At 29.8% G+C, this 25,409-nt stretch overlaps 1 protein-coding gene and 1 pseudogene across 1 annotated transcript; one reads left to right on the top strand and one right to left on the bottom strand.

Annotated features, from left to right (window-relative positions):
* Positions 1-4,038: 4,038 nt before the first annotated feature.
* Positions 4,039-6,705, bottom strand: LOC112734505 (uncharacterized). The gene is made up of 5 exons (XM_025783857.3): positions 6,294-6,705; positions 5,950-6,099; positions 5,421-5,876; positions 5,232-5,345; positions 4,039-4,976 (listed from the first exon to the last, which is right to left on the bottom strand). Exons 1-5 carry the CDS (start codon positions 6,543-6,545, stop codon positions 4,380-4,382), a joined length of 1,569 nt encoding a protein of 522 aa, XP_025639642.1. The 5' UTR covers positions 6,546-6,705; the 3' UTR covers positions 4,039-4,379.
* Positions 6,706-17,837: 11,132 nt separating this feature from the next.
* LOC112735618 (heat shock protein 83-like) lies at positions 17,838-24,911 on the top strand (annotated as a pseudogene).
* The last annotated feature ends 498 nt before the right edge of the window (positions 24,912-25,409 follow it).

Here is a 25,409-nt window from a genome sequence, read left to right as displayed (position 1 = left end):
AAAAAATAATTTATATTTTAATATTAATAAAATATCAAATATTATTACGATTTATTTAAAAAATATTTTATATTTTATATGTATGCATGTTTCATGTCTTATAAAATTTTAAAATTTGTGTGTCGACATATCTCGTGTCTTGTCATGTCATGTTCTCTCTATATCAGTGTCTATGTATCATAGTTTAAAATTGAATTCATCCAAACATCCGAATCAGATAATAATGAATTTAAATCTTTTTTAAATAAAAAATAAAAAATATTTTTTATTAATATTAGTTAATATTTTAAATTAATATTTTAGTTTTATTATTATTAAAATTTTAAATTTTAAATTTTAAATTTAGTTAATATTATATTTGTTAGATATTGTGTATAAAAATATTTTTATTAACTCAATGTTAATTTAAAATAATAAAATTTATTAATTATATTAGATTTTTTTTACTTAAATTAATCTATTCATATTCAGAAATCAGAATAGACTTCCTCCCCATCAAAACACTTAATTTAATTGATAACATAACAACTTCACGCTAATACAGCAATACACTGTACCCGATTATTAGCTAGGCTTCCGGTTCCCCAAAAGCGACAAGTGAATTTCGAAATTCTTACATTGGGATCGGAGAGTATTAAATACTACTCTTTTTTAAGGCTTCGTCCATGTGATCTTTGATGTGGATGTGGTGGTTTTGCATCAATAATTAAAATGCCATCAGAATCTTCCAAGGGGATTAATTAGGGACGGAACAATATATTAATACCACCTATACATTTTTTATAGCTAGCTAGAAGCTGATTGACAGTTTGACACACATCAGAAGCCCTCCATAATAATGATATATCATCACAACTATTTTTTAGGGTAGAAATTATGTCAAATCATTAGAACTTTTACACTATGTTTAGTTTAAGGGAAAATAAGAGGAAAGAAAAATGGTGAAAGAAAAAGAGTGAAAATTTTTATTTTTTTTTGTTTGGATACAAAAGAAAATGGGAAGGAAAGAAAATTTTGGTGTGGTCCCATAAAAAAAATTTTCCATTCACTAAAAGCAAGAAAACTAGAAGAAAAATGTTATTTTTGATGTATTTATAATATTACCCCTAATTCTATTATTATTAATAATTATTAATATAAATTTAATTTTAATAGTTTTAATACATTATTATAATAAATATTTACATTTAAACATTATATATGTATTAGATAAATAATTTATAAGATTATAATATTTTATAATATTTATAAAATGCAATAAAGCATAAATAAATAAAAATATTTATAGTTTATTTTATTATAAGGATATTAATGTAATTTTATACCATTATGATTTTCTTTCTTCTCGCTTTTCTTCTCATCCAAACAAAAAAAAAATTTAATCACAAAAAAAAAAAACAAAAGAAATTTTTCTCTCTATTTTCTTTTCATTCATTTTCTCTTCATCCAAACAACACACAAATAACTCTACTTTTCTTTCTATTTTCTTTCCTCTTATTTTCTTTCCTTCTATTTTCTTTCCTATATCCAAACAAAGCCTTAGATACTATCAGTAATAATCGAAGGACGTTGTTAGGTAAATAATTATTTTTATAAATAATATAATAAATAAATTTTAAAATTAGTCTATAAAATAAAAATATATTATATTTTTAAATTATTCATCTCAATTTTAATATAAAGATAACTATCTGTATATCTAATAAATTAAATATCTAATTTATTTATTATTTATATTATTTAGTATTTTTATTGTCTATTTATACTTTTTTTTATAAAATAATATATAATAACAGTTTTCTTTTGTGTCCTAAACAGAAACAAAATCTTCAAGACAGTAAAAGGACAGTTAGCTAATTACAGCAGAATTACAAAGTAAAATTCTATTCAACTCGTATTTGACTGGAGCCAAATTAAAGGAAATAGTCCTTCATCCTCTTCGCTCCTTGTTTGGCCAACAAATTAATAGCGTGGTTTGCTTCTCTACACACTAAGACAAAGTGAATTTTTCAATCTCGGCTTGGCAAATTCTTAATCTTGAACAGAATATTTTGGTCATCCAACATGTGAGAGATAAAAATATTTGATAGAACAATAAAAATATCAAGAGAATATGTCTCACAAATAACTCTTTTATAACCAGTTTTCTAACATTAAAGCATCCCAAACTGCATAGTAGAACTATAATAACAATATATAGACTATCAGGATAAGGAATCAGAACAGCCAAGCACTCATTCACCAACATCATTTCTAAAAATACACCCAAAATCAGTCCATTGACTATCATGATAGATACTCGTATCGCAATTTAATTTGATTATACCAGCAGGAGGAGGTTCCCAAGTCGATTTACGGACAGAAGAGCGCAATAGAGATTGTCTACTCTTATTTCAAATTAGTTCATTGGCCAAATTCTTTGATAAAACAACAGTCTTTTTCTCTGATTCCTTAAACTGAACTCCTAACTAAGTATTTTATCAATAAAGTACTACTAATTGTGTCAAGAATTATATTAAGGACATGAAGATGAAGCCTCAATGGCTTTCGTTTTTATTATTCTTATACATTTGCCCGTTTTTATTATAAAAATTTCGACATTTATTTATTGAGAAATGCTAGGGTCAGTAATTTTTGTGATTTGTAGCCATCAAATAGTCATTAATGATAGTTTTAATGGTGTGAGATTGATTTGAAATTTCATCCAATAACTCACTTTTTTTTACTGTTTAAATACTGGCCAGAATTTAACAAAGTTGCTTGCCCCTAGACTTTTCTTTATTTATTTTTTAATTAATATCAGTTAACTTTGTCGTTTTCTTATTGATTGTTTACCCAAAAATTAATTTCTAAGTTGTGTTATGAAACCACTCATCCCAAAAGCTTAAGCTAATGGGAGAAGGCAACATTAATGGTTATATCTCTAACAAGTTGAACCCGTAGCTTTTAAGTTTTAAATCATATAAGAAGTTTCTATAAATTTTTTAAATTTAGATTGAAGAACCTCTCAACATCTCTTAACATATATGATATTGTCTTATATGTTCAATTTTAATAATTTAGTATCTTTTAAACGAAACGAATGCAGTAAAAAATACATATAATTATTTTTTTTTAGCTTAAATATAGTAGTGAATAATTATATTATTATATTTGCGGCTTGACATGTGAGAAAGTAATACAATTTATTTAAGTTATTGTTGTATTATTTAATTTATAGATTTTTACCAAAAGAAAAAGTGTCTAAAAATGACATGTTAAACTTGTATGAGTATTACTGTTTATATACCATACATATATAGCTTATGGTACCACGAGCATTTCCTTACACTATATATATTACATACATGTTTTACCATAAATAGACGAGTTAATTAGCTACACTGGTCAACTTGTTATACATCTACCGATCTACGTTATGATCGAAGTTTATAAGAAAAAAATGCAAATTTAGATCTATATGTACACTCTATATATGGTTGGTTCTGCATATAGTTGGAAATATGTCATAAAAATATAATTAAATGGAAGGCCGGGATGAGCAGGAAGCTAAAGCTGCGTTCAAATATATTTAAAAAGTGCACAATTAATGTGAACTCCACACTTGCATTAATGTAGCAGTGCAATTAGATCATGTCCATGCATGCTTAACTTTATTTTCTGCGGTGAACCCAGTTTCACCCTTAAGTTAATTTTTTGAAAAAAATAATGCAAAGAAATCGATAAAACTGACTTATATTCCTTAAATTTCAATTTGATTCCACGAGTTGATGTGTAAATTGTCTGATAAAAAATTATCAGAAATAAAGAAATTATATTTGCACCATATTTTATAAATATCCCTGTTATACATTTTTTTTATAAGTTAAATGATATATTTTTTTTGTCTTTTCTTAATTACTTCTTATTAATTATTTTTAATACAAAAATAAAAATATATATTAGTTGTAGAAACTAAGTGCTTCAGTTGTAGCGGTATTACAGTCCACACAGCAACGTTTGCTCGCACCAGTCAACAAAATAATCAAGGAAAACTTAGAAGAAAAACAAAGACTATAGTATTTATATTCCGAATGCATACTTAATGTATGCTTTAAAATATGCATAATACACATAATCATTTATCTAACTTTTAGGTCTGTAAAACCATGATTAAAGTAGATAGATATTACAAAACTGAACGAGTATATAAATACCTTTACCAAACCGAATAACTCTCATTTTTATTGATTGAATACATGCATGTATATATAAAATACTAATATAATGCTTAAGCCTTAAGAAGTTACTACATATATAGAATATATATAGCTAGTGTATATATATGGTTCAGTTTTTGACTCCAAAGAAAGAAAGAGTGGAAAATGAATGAAGTAAGCTTATGGATTAGCATCTTTAGAGAGAGAATTATGATTATTATCTAAGATCCAGTTGTTGGCAGTAGTCCTGCTGCTGCTGCTGCTATTAGCGGCAAAAGAAGTGGCTCCAATAGCATGATCTTTATTATTGTTATTGATGAATGATGTTATGGCCGCCGCAACAGCAACCCTAAACTTAGGATCTGACGCAATGGCCGACACCTTCACCATGTCATCTACTACTGCCTTGCTTTCTTCGCCATGCTCCATTATTATCCCTCTACTAGCAGCCGCCTTCTGATGATGAAAGCTACCTGCACCGCCATTATGATTATTGTTTTGCATCCAAGACATACCGGGAAAACGTAGTGATGATGATGCCTCATTGGCGATCAGGTCCAGAACAACTCCTTTATTATTAGGGTTTGGGTTTAGTAGTAATGGCTGGTGGTGGTTAACGTTGAAGCTGCCATGATCTGAGAAAGTGCTTGAGTCCAGCAACATGAAGGAAGCTGCGGCCGAAGAAGCCATGGCAGTTGCACCCACCGGAAGTGGATGGTTGTGCGTTCCTTCGTATGTTGTGATTAGTATTGACATGTCATCTATGCATCTCTGTACCTATATATACATCAAATCAAATAAGGTAGATTCACGTGCAGTTGTTTGATAAGGTGGAAACAATCCACTTCACGTAAAATTGATAGTTAAGAACTGTTAGGTAATTTGACTGATTTGATTAAATTTTCATCTAACAATTCTCAAGTATCAACTTCTATCACCTAAATATGACTGTACTTGAATTTCCAACATGGGATAATTTAACATATTTCTCTAACTCTAATTTTGTTTATACGAAATGTGAAGTAACAGTACCTGTTTCCTAACGGGGCAGCCAGGGGCTACAGTGCAACGATAGTAAGCTCGTGGACATGGATTTCCTTTAGCAATCTTCTGTCCGTATTTTCTCCATTGGCACCCATCATTCATCTAAATCCATCAATAATTCAAGATAATTAAGCATATATATGAAATTAAATGATGCATAGTTTTGGATATACTCACGTTGGCTGCCTCGCATCTTGCTCTAACCGAAACCCTAGCTTTTCTGTTAGGAGGCGACGCAGCGTGGAACGCATGATGTTGTGTCCGCTGCAATTTCGTAGCCGCTGACGATGATGCAAAATTTGCAGGTTGCGTCTTTTTCTCCTCCTCTTCTTCCTCTTCTTCTTCCTCTTCTTCTTCTTGCTTTTGATCTTCCTCGTCATCAATTTCCTTTTCCTTTTTTCTTGTGCTTGTCTCCAACCTTAGCGATAAGCCTAATTCACTCTCGCTTATTAAACTGTCACCGCAATCGGTGTTTGCAAGGGATGAGGCTTTTTCAATTTTGTTGTTAAACTTAAACATCTCATCTTGATAATGATGAATTCTCCGCGGCCCTTCTTCATCATTGAGCTTCCTTATCGTTGCATTCTCTTCTCGATGATGATGATCGTGAAGTGAGAGAGAAATTTCATGATCCTAACCACATGATGTACATTAATTAGACATATTATACAAATTAAATAAATTAGGGATCGTCAATTATTATTACCTTGCTTTTATCTTTATTATTGTTGTTTTCTTGGATGATTGAAAATTTGAGTTGCAGATCATAGTAGTCTTTCATAGTTTGTTCCACCACTTTCCTCAGCACTTTGTTTTCCTCTTTCATGCTCTCCATCTCCATTTGTAACACACTCAACTGATACATGATGCAAATTAAATTTTTCAAGCAACAATAATAAAAAGTTATATGTAGATATATCAGATTTGCGATTCATGAACTTACACTAATTAAATACTATGAAAGAGCATAGAAATAATTATAATTAACTTTAGTAATTGGCATTAATGAAAAAAGCTAGTGTGTATATATGTTAATAATTACTTAATTACCTCTCTTGCTTTTGTGTTATCCTGCGAAGGTAATTCATCTTCAATTTCGCCAGCTGCGGCTTCAGGAACCTCTTCTTTGTTAATATTAAGTGCCTTTATTTCTTCCTTCTTCTTGTTCTTGAGATCCTCTTTGACTGTTGCTACTACCTTTGGTGGTGTTGCTTCTCCGTCTTTATTATTTTCATGATGATCTATCTTCAAAGAGAGATCAATATCCATCATGTTTTGGGGTTCTTTTCCTTTGGAAGACATGGTTGAGCATAATACTGATGATTTGATTTCAAGAATCTCTTTCTTTAATTTCCTTTGTCTGCTCTTAGCTTCTCATAATATAAATGCTTCTTTTGAGGCACCAAAGTCAATTCCCTCCTCCCCAAGACTTTTCTTATCTTAGACACACAAGGACGCATCTAAGTTTTGACTTTATTTGGCTTCTTAATTAAGTCCCCCATTAAATTAATTAATTAATCACTATTTAAAACTATACTATACTACTACTACTGCTGGATTTGATAATTAGAGCTTTAATCTTCTATCTCCAGCACCCCAAGTCAAATATTCATTCTATTTGATAATTCATTACCCTTCATGTAATTAAGAGACACATCAAGGTTTTAATATATATATATATATGAGCCACAATGCATCAGATCTTTTAAGATTATTATTATTAGCAGAAATTAACATGGAGTAACTCTTTTTTATTATCCTTTTGGAGTACGTAATTAAGCTATCTAATAACAAGTTGTTTAATTATAGATGTAATCATATACTTTGCCCCCACACAGTAATAGCAATAATAATAATAAGAAGAAGAATAATGCAGAGTCTTTATGATAGGGGTGCACATGTGCCTAGGGTTGATTAATTTCCATATAATACATACATATCTGCATGCTTCTCATTTGCTCTCTCTCTCTCTCTCTATGACTCACATGAGCAATATGTTAGGAAATTAATTTAATTTCTTAATTTATTTATGAATAATATATATATTAACGAGAAAAAGTCTAGAGGCCAGTATTTTTATTAAAATTTGGTCGACACTTAACTAGTAAAATAAAAAATTTGAGTAATTCTATATCATTGGATATAATCTCACACCATTAAAAATATTAATAATAGCTAATCGATGGCTATTATAAATCACAAAACTTGTTGGCTCCTAGCACTCCTCGTATATTAATTATAATTATAAATTATGTTATTTTAAATTAAATGACTTATATAACGATAATTTCATTAATTATTATAAATGTTAAATTGAATAAGTCATAATTACTTTTGATTTGAAATTAAACGAAAACAAAACTAAATATTATCTTTATGGACTTTAGATACTATTTTTATTTGGATTTTAGAGAATTTAATGGATATTATGTTCAAATATAAATAGTAATTTTAGGTTAAAATTGTCTCAATAACTCTTTTTTCACCAGAAAAATTATAATTCAGCCGTTCTATTTCGAAGATTTTAATTAAAAAAATTGAGACAATTCTTTTATTAATTTTTAATTTCTAATTTTTATGAGTAAAAGTATATTTTTACTTTAAATATATAATTTTTAAAAATTTAATACGGATGATTTATGATTACAAAACAATTTAATTATTCCAATTTTCAACACAATATTATCATTTCACCGTGGAAAATAAGAAAGGAGGGAGCACCCGTACTATATATATCCGTGCCTGATGCTAATGGAGAAAAATTAGTGAATGAAGATTCATCTTAGTATTTTTGTAAGGTGGCTACTCCAATGAAGATTTAATGATTATCATCATGTGAAGATACATCATTTTGACCATTGGATGATAGATTGTAGGGCTTGATTTGATTTGAAGTAAAAGTGTTACTTTTATTTAAAATGTTGCTAAATAAATAAGTTACACTTTTTGAACAAGGATCATCATGAGAAGATGTTTTTGCCATCTTCATGGGAGTAGTTGCCTTTTTGTAATGAGCGGAAATTAATTAATGTATAGGATGAAGAAAATTTTCCAATGCTTAACATTGCAGTTGATTATAAATATTATGGGGTAATATATATTAATGTGACATCATGTATTACAAAGGAATATGAAGCCCATACGAAATCCCATATATACCTCTCCTTGCATTGGGATCAGATCTTGAATTTTTCAACTGGAAGACCACAATGGCCCATACATTTTTCAACTCCTACATTTTATATATAATTTAGTTAACACTAGCAATTTTATATATTATACTCTCTTGTTTGTTTGTTAAAACAACCCCCTTCCCCCAAACGTGCGTTTTAGTTCAAGAGTAACGCTTATATGCTCAACAAATATATTATTTTTTGTCGGTTTTTTATCAACAGTAATTTACACATATATTTATAAAAATTTTATATATAAAAAATATATAATTTACACTTATATTTATTACAATTTACGCATATAAATTAATACAATTTATATTTATATTTTAAAAAATTTATACACATAAATTAATAAAATTTATTTATTATAAATAATTTAATATTTATGTTAATCAAATCATGATAAAAAAATACTAAACATTAATGACTTTCAAAAATTTTTCTTAATTTAATACTATATAAAATGAACTTTAAGGAGGAAAGCATATAGTTTTGGAATAATCCAATAAACATGACACTACTGCTTTTATTTTTTGTTTCACAAATTTTCTTAGTTTAGAGAATTATATTCCAATAAATTAAGTTCTCTCAAGCTCTATTGGCTCCAAGTAATTATTGTGGACCTTCTTTTTAAAGAAAATGTTACTTTGAAGTACGAATACATGATTAAAGTTAAATGAGCCGAGCTAGGTAGAGGAGTAGTGATTGTAATTCTAAAATCTAAAACATAGCTCAGTAACAGTATAGAGCTATATATATGAATACATGGTATAATTATTTTAATATACTATTAGAGTTGAATAGATTTGATCCAGTTAAAAAAGTTTATTCCATGTGTGAGATCAAAGATATAATTAGTTTTCAATATATGAAACATCTAATACAATGGTAGTGTTCGGTAAGTCCATATGCATATTCTAATGACCTTGTATTGGGACCATAATGGGCTATAGTGGCCTCATCTCAAACTTTAACATTAGATAGAAAAAGAAAAAAGAAAACCACCATTATGGGGACCGCAATTATAGGTGGATCACCAATATATCAGCAATTATTGTATATATTTTGATTTAATTCTCTTGTTTATCTTTTCGGTTTTTCAATAAATTATTGCAAGTATAAGTAAAATTTAAATCTTTGATATTTATTTAAACAAATTAATAAACTAAGATCAATTAAAGTTGGTTCTTCTCTTGTTATTTTGATTCAGCATTTCAATGAAAATTTTAGCTTCTCCTATTGGTTCAAAAACGTTGGCCAATGCATAATCCATTTCAGATTCAACATTGACATGATTATACTATTATATATTACTAATTGAAAATAGTATTCGTAAATTAAAATCATTACTAATATATTTATATATAAATATATGTATAATTTAATTTATTTTTAATATATATTTATATTTTAATATATATTTTATATTAATAATTAATTTTATTAGTTATTTTTGATATACACATAACATAATTAACTATTAATTTTATAATTAAAATATAGTACATATCACTTTTTTTATTATAATTGAAATCAAAACTTTTTTTTTTAAATTTAAAATTTTTCTCCTCCTCTCTTTTACTTTTTTTTATCTCTCATTTCTTTATTCATTCTACCTTTTTATATAGCATTATTAATAACTAATTATAAATTTGATAATTAAAATATAGAACATAATATTTTTAAATTATAATTAAAATTAAATTAAAATTAAAATTTAAATATAACTATATTATATTATTAATTTAGCAAACAAAATATATCACATGACATTCTTTGATTAAAATTGAGATGAAATATTTTCTTTCAAAATTAATAAACTTTTTCCATCCTTTTATCTACACTCTATATATAATTTATAATATATATTTTATATTACTAATTTGACAAACTAAAATATTTAGTGAGATATTCTTTCATTATAATTAAAATAAAATCTTTTTCTTTTAAAAATTAACAAATTTTTTCTCTCTTTTTTTATTTTTCTCTCATTTTTTTCTCTCATTATTTATCTGTCTCTTTACATTTTTATTCTACCAAAACTAAAACTAATAAAATAATATAATTAACAATATCTCATAATATTATTCACATAAAAATATATTATTATTATTCTATGCATATTTTTTAGTTTTCTTATTTAATTTAAATTTTTACTACTTATTTTTTTAATCTATATTTTTACTTTTTTTTTCTTTCAAATATTTATTACATATAATTTAAAAAAATACTAATGTTATAATTAATAATCAGAATCAAGATTTAATTGTTTCAAAAAAATAATTTTGAGTTAATTTTATAACTATCAATATAATTTTTTTAGAATAATTACTCAAATCAGTCTCCAAGGATTTTAAAAGTGAACATTTTAGTCCCTAAAAAAAATTAATACACAGATCAATCTCTAGATTTATTCCGACAGATAAATCAATTTCCAGTCTATTTTCGGCAGAGTAATTATCCAAATCGGTCTCTACTAAGAATTTTAAAAGCAGATATTTTAGTCCTCAAGAAAAACTAATACCCAGATTAATCCCCAATGTTTTTCTCTGTCAGATATAATAGTCTCCCTTTTATTTTACTTTTACTATATGTCAATCTTTATTATTAGAGAAAATTATACTCCCCTCTTCTGAGAGATGCTAAAATGACACTCTCCTACATACCCTCTATTTATAAATGTACATTTTTCTCTCTTATAACTCTTAAAAACTTCTTCTTTAATCCATTTTAATTTTTTTGTGTTAACTAATGTTAACTTTATTCATTTTTTAATAAAAATTAATTATTTTTTACGAAAATACCCGTTAGCAAAAATTTTATTTTTTTTGTTATTAAATTTTACTTACCAAAATATCCTTTAATAAATTAGTTTTTTCTAAGATACCCTTCAATAATTTTTTAATTATTAAAGTGTGATTTTACCAAAATTTTTGTTAACAATTATTTTTATATTTTACTATTAATTTTTTGATATTAATATATATTACTTTTACATACAAATTAATAATTAAAGAATTATTGAAGGATATCTTAGAAAAAATAATTTAATTATTAAATTTTTTAAAAATATTTTGGTAAAAATATAATTTAATTAATAAAAAAATAATTTATTAAAGGATATTTTGGTAAGTAAAATTTAATAACAAAAAAATAAAATTTTTGCTAAAGGATATTTTTATAAAAAATTAATTATTTTTTCTTGAAAAATAAATAAAATTAACATTAGTTAACACAAAAAAATTAAAATGGATTAAAGAAGAGGTTTTTCAAAAAGTTATAAAAAAAGAAAATATATATTTTATATATAAAAAAAAAGAGTGTCATTTTAACATATTTTTAAAAAAGAGAGTATAATTTTTTCTAATGTATAATATCATGAAAAGTCAACATAGTTTCAATAAATTTATTTTCCCGTAATAATATTAGCATGGATAAAAACACTAATTATTCACTTATTTTAATTATTTGCCAGATTCTTGACCAAGCCTCATACGTTGAATTTTTTCCCTAAATGATCAGAAGATTGGATTCTCGATATGATTCCGTCGAGAGATAGAATACGGCAATATGCATGCTATATATATTGATCGTGTTCAAACATCAGTTCATGTATCACGAGTTAGCAAAGAGACAACAAAGACAACTATTTATAGTAGTGTCTTATCATTTTTTTTTTTTATATATTTCATAAACAGAAGTATGAAGAAAACTTTTGATTATTTTTAGTGTATGTAATTGATTTTTTATTAAAGTTAAGAGAAAAGGACAAATAAGTCCCTGATCTTTTGCCCTGCAGACATTTTCGTTCCTGACCATTGAAAAATACTTTTAAGTCCTCGATCTTTACAAAACTTGGACGGATCAGTCCCTGACTGAGGCATTTGGACGGAGGGACTGATCCGTCCAAATTTTGTGAAGGTCAGAGGCTTAAAAGTATTTTTCAATAGTCAAGGATAAAAATGTCTGCGAGACAAAAAGTCAGGACCTATTTATCCTTTTCTCTAAAGTTAATTTTGTAAATATAAGAGTTGAGATCACGATTTAGACCCTAAAAGCTCTATCCTCGCTCCTAGGATATGCCACATTATGAGATTTGCGAGTGATCCCTCCTCCCCCCTTCCTTTTTCCTCCAACAAAGAAAAAAAGGTGTTTAGATCCTCAATACTCGGGAGTCAAATAAATTTTAAAAAAAAAGTCTAGACTATAAACTATAAACTATAAAGTAAATATACTATTGAATTTGGATTCCTTCATCATTTTAAACCATGTCATTTTTTTAAATAAGAAAAAGAAAAGGATGAGATAGAAAATACTTTTTCTTTTAAATTGTAGACGATGTTGCGTACAATACTTAATAATTTAAAGATATATGTTTTTTGAGATTTAATTGATATTATATCTCACTTAATTGCTTATATTTGGTAAATATGAAACTAAATATTTGAACACAGACTAACTAGTTAGGTATTTCCTTTTTTTTTGTGAATCACTAATAAGTGTCTATGTAAGAGGTTTATAATGATATCCTATATATGCAATATATCATTGCCTAGTTAAGTTAATCTTGCAATATAATTAATCTTGATGCAAAAAAAAAAAGTCTAGGCCAAACAATTTTATTAAATTTTAATCAATATATAACTAACAAAAAAAATAAATAATTTCATATCATTAGATAAAATCTCACACTATTACTGATCCTAGCATTTCTCACAAAAAAAATATAAGAAATGGCTGCGGCGCCGGTTGCTGCTCTAATTAATTAAAATTAATAAATTATACTATTGGAAGGATGTCTTATAAGTCCACGCATGCACAAGCTTTCTGAGTTGTGCTGAAGGATTTTAAATGCCTTATATGTATACACACAAAATAAAAATAATAATAAACGCTTTACGCTCTCGATGGACACTCTTCATTAAATTCGTGGCAGTGGCTCATGAATTGTTTAGGGTTAGCTTCTTCATTACTTCTTTTAAAAGATTAATTATTGAATTTACACTTTCGTCGTTGGCATATAGATTGGATTTCTCCACTCCCAAACTCTTCATCTGGTTTACTTTTTTTTTTTTATTCAAAGATAGAAGATTCGAATCTCACAATTTTTTAATTGGATATAAAAAAATTATGCCATTTAAATTATAATTAATTGGCTTCATCTGATTTACTTACATTCATGCATAAATATAAATCATATTAGTATAATTTAATATTCGTACTTCCAACTTAGTGTAGTATAATATATTTAAATATTTAAATATATTGTGCTTTAATTTTATATATAGCAAGGTTGCGAAAATCAGACCGGTCAATAAACTGGTAAGATTATTGGTTCAATAATTCATTAGTCCGACCAGAATTAAACCGATTTAATAAAATATTAAATAAAATTATTAAAAAAATCTAAAAATAATTTTAAATATATAAATTCAATAATTTCTAACTTAATAAAATTTAAAATTTCACATAATAAATTATCCATAACTTAATATTAGAGGTTCACAAACAATAACTTCAAACATCAAAGTTTATTATTAGAGATTTACAAACAATTTCATAATTTTCTGCCTTATTTTTTTTTGTTTTCCTCCAAAAGCCTTTTGAATTGAAGTTCAACAACTTCAGTTACTTTGTTACAAACTTTAATTTGTCCAGGAATTTTCGCAAGATGATATTTCATTCTATATATCCCCCCTCCATTGTAAGTATTCAAGCAGAAAGTACATGTATATTGAGCCTTGTTATTTTTGTCATACTTCACTGTAAAATATTGCCAAGCTAGATCAGATTTATCTCTGGATGAACCAGTTTGAGAATCTTGAACAGCATTATCTTGTGGCTGTGGGTTACTTTGTGATTGTTCCATATGTAACAATCAGAAAATCAAAGACCAGAAAATAATTTCAGAAAACTATGTAATCCAGATAAACATGAAGCAGCAACCAAAATCATGAAGCAGCAACCAAAATCATGTAATCCAGCATGAACAAATAAATAATTCAGCAACCAAAATCATGAAACAGCAACTCATTTCATCATGAACAAATCATGAACAGATACCAAATCATGAACAGTAACTCAAACAGAATTTTTCTGATGACCTCATCATGAATCCAGATACCAAAACATGAACACATATAACAAATCATGAACAAAAAAATTATAAAATCAAGCACAGATAACAAATCATGAACAAATCGCAAGCTAATAAATCATAAAATCAAGCACAGAAAATCAGAAGGCAGCGAGGTGGAAAGAGGAAGCGACGATTAAACAGGAGGCGAGGTGGAAGGCGCAAACGAATAAGAATAGAGTATTACCGGCGGCGAATAACGGCGACGAAGGAGGAGGTATTTTTTTATTTTTGTCTTATGGTATTTTTTTTTTTATTCATCAAAGATCAAATTTTTTACCTTTTAAATATAAAATTCTGATAGCATGTCATAAAATCACTTATTTTAACAACTTAAATTAATAAAAAAAATAAAATTAATGATTATATCTCGACCAATAATGTATTGTATGCGCAGTGGTTAGGTACCATCCGATAATACAAGGGCAAACTCAACTACAATTGAGCTTTACCTCCTTTTAATCAGATTGCAAGCATCTCAAGAAAAGATAAGTTAGGCATATATCACAATCAAGAAACCAGGGTCATCCTCCAATAAGTTTCTTTCGGCGTTCAATACCAGCTTCACATACCCAAACTATTCCCTTGGCAAATCGAGTATTCTGAGATATAAAAACTTAGTGGGGATATATAAGTGCCTCCTTAGCTTCCTCTATGTTCAGTAAGGGTGAGCATCGGTAGCGGGTACTCGATTACCTGTCTAAATTCGAACCGAACCAATTAAATTGATTCTGGAATTAACGGGTAATCGAGTCCAATTCGAACTAAACCAATGACCTTTGTTAGTAATTGATTCGGGTATCGATTCTGGGGGTGCAGAACTCGAACCAACCTGTAAACCCGATCATATATTAATTAAATAAAAAAATAAAAATATATATGATTTTTAGTGGCTTTTAGTGAGATTATTCACTATTAATATATTTGGATCTTAATGAATTTAATTTTTAATATATTTGGTGTTTAACATGTTTAGATTATTTATATTGATGTTACATGTTTATTGTACTTGTTGAATTTTTAAGATAAAATTTATTTTTTTTATGAATTTCAAAGTCATTGGGTACTCAATTACCCGAACCGAACCAATCCGTTCTTAATCGGTTTGGTTTGGTTCGAGTACATACACAAAACAATACAAATCCAAACCAAACCGAACCAATTACATTTTAATCGGTTCGATTCTAATTTCACCTTGAATCCGAACCAAACTGACCTGTGCTCACCCCTAATGTCTAGGTCTACTTCTGATTTCACCTATCTCACAAAATAATTATATTTTAGTTTTTTTATAATATAAAATAAGAAAGTTTAGGGGACATTAATCATTAAAAAAAATGAGTAATCTTATACTATTAAATATCATCTCACACCATTAAAAATATTGATGATAACTAATTAATGACTACATATCACAAATTCTGTTGACCCTAGCATTCTCGTAAAAAATTACAAACATTAAAACTTTAATGTATGGAAAAAGTTAAAATAACCGTTATTTTGAAACCAATCACTTACACAATATTTTATTATATTGATATTAATTACTGCATTAATTTTGAATATATACGTTTAATTGAATTCCCCTGCCGGGGTGAGGGAAACCTTGTTTATTGGTATTATTCGAATTCCCCCTTGGTTATTTTTATATTGGATTAGTCTCTCATCTCTCAGGCTTAAAATATAGTTAAAAAAAAAATTAGATAAATTAACCTATTATTATATTCATGCATAATAATAGTGGTATTGTATTATAAAATTAAATAATGTGCATAAGTTTGCATGTGTATACATGCAATGCAAGTTTGTTTGCCCCTTATATAGTGCCATAGCAAACCCCACTCCCTCTTCTCTCTCTTCATCGCAGATAAGATTCAACTTCCAACGATGAATGAAAGATGTCGTTGAATTTGATGGGGAATTTCCAATCTGAAGTTGAAGACCGTACCTTCAGCTAGTTCCTTCTTGATTTGCTTGTAGATATATTCTTGTGCTTGATTCTTGAACTTTCTTAATTTGTGTGTATATGATAACGAAAAATAATAATGAATAATACCAGAGTATACGCCGGTAATATTAAAAAGCTATATTGTTTTCACTTTTACAATGCTTTTCAAATATCACCAAAATTATATATTCACTATATCTGCTACATACTATATAATAATAGCCAAACATGGACCTTATAAATATTTATTGCCATCTTACATAATTTTTCTTATTCTATGTACCGCTGAACATATTATTAATGAGTGCCGTGTCAGAGTTTTAATTATGGGCATTATCTCAAAGTCTCATATATCTAAGAATGAAAGTAAGAAAAGACTGAGAGTGAAAAATAATGTTGATCTTAATATAGAAAACAGTATATATCTTAGTATCCTACTACCATAACACCTCACACACGGATCTAAGAGCAGCTTTTAGGGGGTGGATATGGATCGGGTTTGGTTCAGATTCAAAGTAAAATTAGAATCGAATCGATCAAAATGTAATTGATTCGCTTTGATTCGAATTTGTATTTTTTTGTGTATGTAGCCGAACTAAACCAAACTGATTAAAAACGGATTGGTTTAGTTCGGATAATTGGATACCCGATAACTTTGAAATTCATAAAAAAAAATAAATTTTATCTTAAAAATTCAACAAGTACAATAAAAATATAACATCAATATAAATAATCTAAACATGTTAAACATTAAATACATTAAAAATTCAACTCATTAAAATCTAAACATATTAATAGTGAATAATCTCACTAAAAGCCACTAAAAATCATATATATTTTTTTATTTATTTATTTATTTAATATATGATCGGGTTCATGGATTGGTTTGGGTTCCGCACTCCGAATCGATACCGAACTAATTACTAACAAAGGCCATTAATTTGGTTCGAATTAGACCCAATTACTCGTTGACTCCAGAACCAATTTAATTGATTTAGTTCGAATTCGAACAGATAATTAAATACCCGCTATCCGTACTCACGCCTAGCGGCTTTCATTATTCTAAGATATTTGTGAAACATAGACGACATTAAAACTAATGAAATATCAAATATGTCACTTCCGGATAAAAAGTTTTGTTTCGTTCAATTCATGTTGTCACCCATATTATTAATGTGCCATGATTAAATGAAATACAGTAAAAATTATTATTATTTTAAAATACTCAAAAAAACTCCACCCTACCTCGTCTTATTTTCTTGAGAAAAATTAACATTTCAATTTTTCCAGTAATTTTAAATTTGGCAAAATAATGAAATATCGTGTATATAGACATGGCGACACGTAATATGTACGAGGCAAACATTATTCAGGTAAATTCAAATAAAATGATACGACATTCAAACAGAGTCATACATTGAAACAAAGAGATCAGGAAATATAGTTTATGAATGGTTGAAGAGATAAAAGGTTGACTAGATATTTTCCTCGTTTAAGTTGACATGTAATTGTTATTTCATTTGGCTGTGGATATACACTTGACACGTTTTGATGTTCAATAGTCAATAGTCAATGCATGAATGCATGATATATATACATTGTATCGGGTACCATCAATTACTTTCATATCATGGTTGATTTAAATATATAATCAATTAATAAATATATTCTTTATTTTACTAATAAAATATAATTAAATCAAGTTTAACATAGAAAGGTATGCTTAGTTTTGTTATAAGATCCAATCTTAAGTAAAAACCTAGCAAATCTTATAATAAATAAATATTATATAATAACATTTTAAAAATATCAATATTATAATTAAGAGTTAATGCACAACTTGGTCTTTAAAATTTAAATCATGCATCAATTAAATTCTTAACTTTTGTAAATGATCAACTACGTCTCTTAATTTGAGACACGTAAATTCACGTTCGTTCTTGAATGAACTATCGTGTTAATGGTGTTGATATGCATTGTTAAGTGCCAACTTGAAATTACAGTTGTACGCTAATGTGGACGAAAGTTGAATCTGGCTCAAATTGGTTCTCAAATTTATTTTCTAATATCCAAATTAGTCTATCTTAAATAAAATCCTAACCCTCCTTCATCTTTAATTTTCATCGTCATTTCTCTTTTGTTCTCTGTCCTCTTTTCTCCCATTCATCTTTTGAATGTCTCCCACCATCAACGACTTCCGCGTAAAAAAACACAAAGAAACCTTTTACTTATAAATGATATGTTTCTTTATGCATTTAGAATTGGTGAATAATTTGGGAATAATTGCGAAATCTGGGACGAAGAAATTCATGGAGACGCTGCAAGTCAGTGCTAATGTCAGCATGATTGAGCAGTTCAGTGTTGGATTTTACTCTACGTACTTGATTACCAAAAAAGTGATTGTGACAACCAAGCATAACGATGATGAGCAGTACATTTGGTAATCATAGGCTGGTGAATTATTTACTGTGACCAGTGCTACCAGGTGGGAGCAATTCGGAAGAGGAACCAAATGATCTCTTTTTCGCAAAGATCAGATAAAAAACAACATATTTATTTGTGTATAAATTTATTTAAAAACACAATGAGGTATGTACATCAATTTGAATAATTGTGCATGCTTAGTTTTTAGACTTTAAGAAAAACTTTTATAATATTTTAGGTAATTTTTTTAATTGAAAGTTGATTTAATTTGAGCTTGTAATAGAAGATTGTTGGAAGATTGAATTGGCATAATAGGACTTCATAGTAGTTGAAACTCTTTGCAAAAAAGGCCAAGATCAAGAGTATTGGCTTTGTTAACAAGGCTTATCTAAGAAAGAAAATTGTTGTTTTTCAAAACTGAATTGATTCAATTTCAAAATATCACACTATACAATGGAGCACCCACACACACACGCACACACGCACACACGCATCACTAGAGCAGAGGAGTGCTGCTGGGGTGTGAAACAGATCAGAAATCACAAATGTTGTAAAATAGAACTAACAGCCATCACAACCACCAGTAACTAACTAACTGACTATACAAAACTAACTTCTATGTGCATGCCTACTCTCAACACCCCCTCAAACTTAGGGAGGGATGAATCCATATCCTAAGTTTGTCCTTGAATCTGGTGAACAGGGTAACTGAGAGAGGTTTGGTTAATAAGTCTGTCACTTGGTTAAGAGCTGAGATATGCACCACATAAAACTGTTTAGAGTTAACCAAGTCCCTGATAAAGTGCAAATCCATCTCCAAGTACTTGCACCTGCTGTGCAGAACAGGATTGGCAGCAAGTAAACAGGTGCTATGATTGTCACAGTAGATTGTTGGAGATATTTGTTATGGGACTTCTAGTTCTCCCAATAGCTGCCGGATGCTCATGATCTCCGTTTGAGCTGATGCTATTGCCCTATATTCTGCTTCGGTGGTAGATCGGCTAACCTTTGACTGCTTGCCACTCTTTCAAGTTATCAAGATGCAGTAACCAGTAGTCGACCTTCGATCATCCAAGTCCGAAGCCCGGTCCGAATATGCAAATTAAATGAGAGAATGCGATAGTCAGTGCATTTGGAAAAAACTAACCCTTATTGAAGTGTACTTTGGAGATATCGAAGTATCCTCTTTATCGCCTTCCAATGTTGAATGGTTGGTGAATGCATAAATTGCGAGACTTTATTCATGGCAAATGCTAGATCTAGTCTTGTGATCGTGAGATATTGTAAGGCTCCTACTATGGACCTGTATCTCTTAGGGTCTTTAAAAGGGTCTGAGTCACCTTTACTCAGTTTCAAAGAAGTCATCATAAGTGTAGGCATCGGATTTGAATTTGTCATTCTAGCACGATATAACAAGTCCTTTGCATATTGTGTTTGAGTAAGCATCAACTTCTGGTCAGGTAAATAGTGTGCTTCAGGACCTAAAAAGAAATGAAACAAACCAAGATCCTTCAAAGAAAAGATACAATTCAATTGCTTAATTAGGCTGTCTATTGCAACAGAGTTGGATCCGGTGACAATAATATCATCTACATATATCAACATATAAGTGACATCAGAATTCGTTTTTCTGATGAACAATGCCACATCAGAAGTGGTATTCTGAAATTCAAGAGTTCTTAAAGTAGAGGCAAGAGTATGATACCAAGTCCTTAGGACTTATTTAAGACCATATATGGCTTTGTGCAGTTTACAGACTTTGAGAGGCTGCCTCTCATTATATCCAACTGGCTGCTGCATATAGACAATTTCTGATAATGCCCTGTTTAAAAATGCATTATCAAAATCAAACTGCCTTAGGCACCAATTATTTGTGAGTGCAATAGTGATAATGATTTGTACTGACACTAGCCTCACTATAGGGCTGAAAATTTCTTCAAAGTCAATCGCTTCCACTTGATAAAAATCTTTTGCAACTAATCTTGCCTTATACCTAAGAATTTTACCATCTGCATTCCTTTTAATGGCATATACCCATTTGCACCCAACAATAGTTGCATTAGGTGGGGGATCAACCAGGGACCATGTCCCACATTTTGCTAGAGCCGCATACTCATTGTCCATAGCCTACTTCCAATGAGGACAAGTGAGAGCCTGATTGGTATTTTTCGGTAATTGGTTGATTAGATCAGTAGTGTCAGCAACGGCCACCAGGTTTCTAGGCTTAACAATACCAGATTTTAGTCTAGTGGTCATAGGGTGAATATTGGAAGAAAGGGATGGAGCGGTGGTGGCAAGGGTGTATTGGTTGCAGCAGGTTGACCTAGGGTAGAGGAGCATGAACTATCATCTTGAGCTGATGTAGATTTAGTGGTTGTTATGGGAGAGGAAATAGTGGTATGTGTATGAAAATTTGGTGGACTATCAATGTATGATAAGTGTTTATTTTCTGAAGAAGTTGGCTGGTAGAGGCAGAAGTGGAATCAGGGTGACTAATCAAAGGTATGACTCCAGCCGGTGCATGATTAGTGGAGGGAGGTGGGGACAGTGCAGAGGGCCTGGAACTTTCCATTTCTAAAAAGGAAAAATAAGTTCATCAAAAAGTACATTTCTAGAGATAAAAATCTTGCCCTCCTGATTAAGACATTTATAGCCTTTATGATTTGAATCATAACCTAAGAATACTCACATTTCTGATTTATTGAACTTCCTTTTATTGTATGGTCGTAGTAAGGGATAACAAGCACAACCAAATATCCTTAGAGACATATAATCTGGTGGCTTGTGAAAGAGAGCTTCATAAGGGCTTCAAAAATTGAGTTTTGCTATAGATAATCTATTTATAAGAAAGCATGCAGTGGTAAAGGCAGCATCCCAGTATTCTAAGGGCATGGATGCAGTAGCTAAAAGGGATAAGCCAGTTTCAGTTATATGTCTATACTTCCTCTCTACACTCCCTTGTTGTTGGTGAGTGTAGGGGCATGATAGACGATGTGAAATACCATGCTCATGAAGAAATGATGTAAAGGATTTTGACAAAAACTCCATGCCATGATCACTTTGAATACTTTTTGATTTCATGTTGGTTTGGTTCTCCATGAGTGTTTTGTAATTTTGCAAAGCAATAAGTACCTATGATTTGTTAACAAGAAGAGAAATAGATGAGAATTTTGTACAAGCATCAACAAAACATATATGATATCTAAAACCAGATTTTGAAACAAAAAGAGCTGCCCCCAAATGTTAATGTAAACCAGTTCCAGGGGATAATTATAAATAGAATCAGAATCTTTAAAAGGTAATTGATGCATTTTTGTCATAGTGCAAAATTCACAGACTTGGTAGGATAAATCAGATTTGGAGAAAGAAAAATTGCATTGGGACATGACTTTTTTAACAGTTCCTAGATTGCTATGGCCAAATCTCTTGTGCCATAGTTTAGTAGGTAAAATAGGCCTAAATTGAGTATTGAGGACAGTAGGAATGTTATTGTAGTGCTGATTTCTAGATATCTCTATTGTATTGGTGGAATTACCATGAACTGAATGTGTGGTAGCAGTAGAATTTAGAGTACAACTTTTAATAACAGATGCATATTTATGAGAACAGTCATGTACTGTAGCATTAGAGACAATAGTATTAAGAGCACTAGGAAAGGAGTCATGCTTGTCACACACAGAATCAGACTTATTATTAGGAGAGTGAGTAAAATTGAGGAAAGAATTAGTGTCATTCTTATTCATCTTGATATCTTTATTGAGATCATTACAAGTTTGATTTTTACACACAGCAACAGAATTGAAAGGAGTAACAGATTGTTTTGAAACATCTGAATTAGCTAAGCCTTGTGAATTATTAGCAGGAAATGTAATCATTCTATTTCTAGGGACAACTAATTGATCAAAGCAATATATGCCTCCTTTAGCCATTCCTTGAAAGAGATGATCCCGAGTAACCTGATCACGAATTACACAAAAGTTAGGCTAGAATTCAAAGAATATATTACTGTCTTTTGAAATTAAGAAACACTTAATAAATTCTGAGAAATATTAGGAACATGTAGCAGGGTATTTAACTTAAAGCATATATTACGACATTTATCATATAGAAGAGATGAGCCATGGTGCAAAATGGGAATCCCATGGCCATTACCAATAAAGACTTGTTCTGGACAGTTTATAGTATCTGATGATTTGAGAAGGCTGGCATGGTCAGCAGTAAGATAATGGCTAGCTCCTGAATCAAGGTACCATGCCGTATTTGGAAGAGCTGAATTGGTAGAAAAACAAGCTCTAGGTTGGTGAAATGATGAGGAGGGTGGTGGTGGGAAAGAATTGCTATAAGGAACTTGGGTTGGAGGTGGTGTATTAGTTTGTGCAGAAGTAGGTAAATTCTGGTATTGAGGGGTGGAGGGTACAGAGTTGTTCGAATTCTGGAATTGAGGATCATATCTAAAGAAGCAATTCTGCACCATATGGCTAAGTTTGCCACATAATTGGCACTGTGGTCGCTGATTACCAAATCTTGCACCACGGCCAAAGCGACCTCTACGCCCTTTTCTTCCATCGGTCCCTCTGTTAAAATTGTACCAAGAAGTTGAAGGAGTTTGGGCTAAATTGGCCAGAACAATTCCCTGGTCAGGTTTCTTGTATCTTTCAAGTAAATCCTCATAGCCAAGTAAAAAAGACTCAGCTTCTTAAACTGTAAAGTTTGACATTCTTGACATTACAGATGTAACATATTCATGATATTCCTCTGTAAGGCCATCTAAGATAGCCTGTATATGATCATCCTCGGTAAGAGGATATCCAATGGCCAAAAGAGAATCCACCAGTTTTCGAATGATAGCCAAATATTCAGTCACACTCCCAGTTTTCTTGACAGATCGATGTTGTGTCTTGAGGCTTTGAATTCGGGTTCTTGATGATGTAGTGAAATAAGAATGAATTACATTCCATACCTGATAAAATTGTTTGCAGTTTACCACCTTATGTTTGAATGTTACTGACATAGAAGCCAGAATCCAGTTCATGAGAGCTTTATCATTCTGCCTCCATTCTTTAAATTTGCTTGATTCTTTCTTGGTTGAGGGAGTAGCTGGTGGTTTTGCAGGTGTGGCTTGTTTTGTTGAATCCAAAGCTGCCTTTTCTTCAACAGAATCTTGTGAGTTGAATTCAGGAGGAATGTTTGAAGGATCCAGATGATCTTCAAGTTCAAGGATTTCAAGGGTAAGAAGAACAACTTACTGTCATGTTGAAAAGTTATTTTCTTCTAGCTTGTCCTGAATTGGAACTAGGACATTTTTGACAGTAAAGGTTGAATTCGAGAGAAGAAATGCCATGGATCTTCACAACCTTGCTCTTGATACCATGTTGGAGGATTGAATTGGCACAATAGGACTTCACAGTAGTTGTAACTCTTTGCAAGAAAGGTCAAAATCGAGAGTATTGGCTTTTTGTTATCAGCGCTTATTTAAGAAAGAAAATTGTTGTTTTTCAGAACTGAATTGATTCAATTTCAAAATATCACACTATACAATGGAGCAGCTATAAGCTCACTAGAGCACAGGAGTGCTGCTGGAGTGTCAAACAGAATTATCAGAAATCACAGGTATTACAAAATAGAACTAACAACCATCACAACCACCAGTAACTAACTAACTGACTATACAAAACTAACTTCTATGTGCATGCCTACTCTCAACAAAGATAATGACTAAGTAATTGATATTACTTTTGGTTTTAACAGTCAAAGTACTTGGAGGAGAGAAGAATTAAGGATCTGTAAAGAAGCACTCAAAATTAATTCGGTATTCTATTTATCTTTAGATTGAGAAGATCATTGAAAAAGAGACCGGTGACAATGAAGATGATAAACCAAAGAAGAAGGAGGAAGGTGATGATGTTGAGAAAGTTGATGAAGAAAAAGAAAAGGACTCAAAGAAGATGAAGATCAATGAGGTTTCTTATACAACAGATAAATAAAAGATGAACAGGAGAAGAAAAAGACAAAGAACAGAAGAGAAGAGATGTTGAAAATTAAGGACAAAAGAAGGTTAGGGTTTTCTAATTTAAGATGGACTAATTTGAATATTAGAAAATAAATTTGGGGACCAATTTGAGTACATTAGCATACAACTGGAATGTCAAGTAGTTGGCACTTAACAGTACACATGAGTCTCATTAAGGTGGCAGTTTACTTAGAGATATGGGTGTTCATGAATCGGATCCAATCCGCATATCCGCGGTGTTTATCTGAATTCGATCTGAAAATTGCGGATATGGATCTGATCCGCAAGGCTATCGGATCGGATTGCAGATTTTGTGTGGGTATTTGCATATCCGATCTCCATATCCGCGTATTTGCAAAAATAAAGAAATAAATAAGTAAATATTCTTTTTATGTTTTATTTCAACTAATATTTATCATATATCTTGAATTATTTTAATTTATTATTTAAGAAAAGTATGTTTAATATTTTT

Source organism: Arachis hypogaea, chromosome 3 (genome assembly GCF_003086295.3).
Source record: "Arachis hypogaea cultivar Tifrunner chromosome 3, arahy.Tifrunner.gnm2.J5K5, whole genome shotgun sequence".
Taxonomy (NCBI): Eukaryota; Viridiplantae; Streptophyta; class Magnoliopsida; order Fabales; family Fabaceae; genus Arachis; species Arachis hypogaea.
Note: the sequence above shows the minus strand (reverse complement) of the source record. Positions and strands in the feature narration are given on the sequence as shown.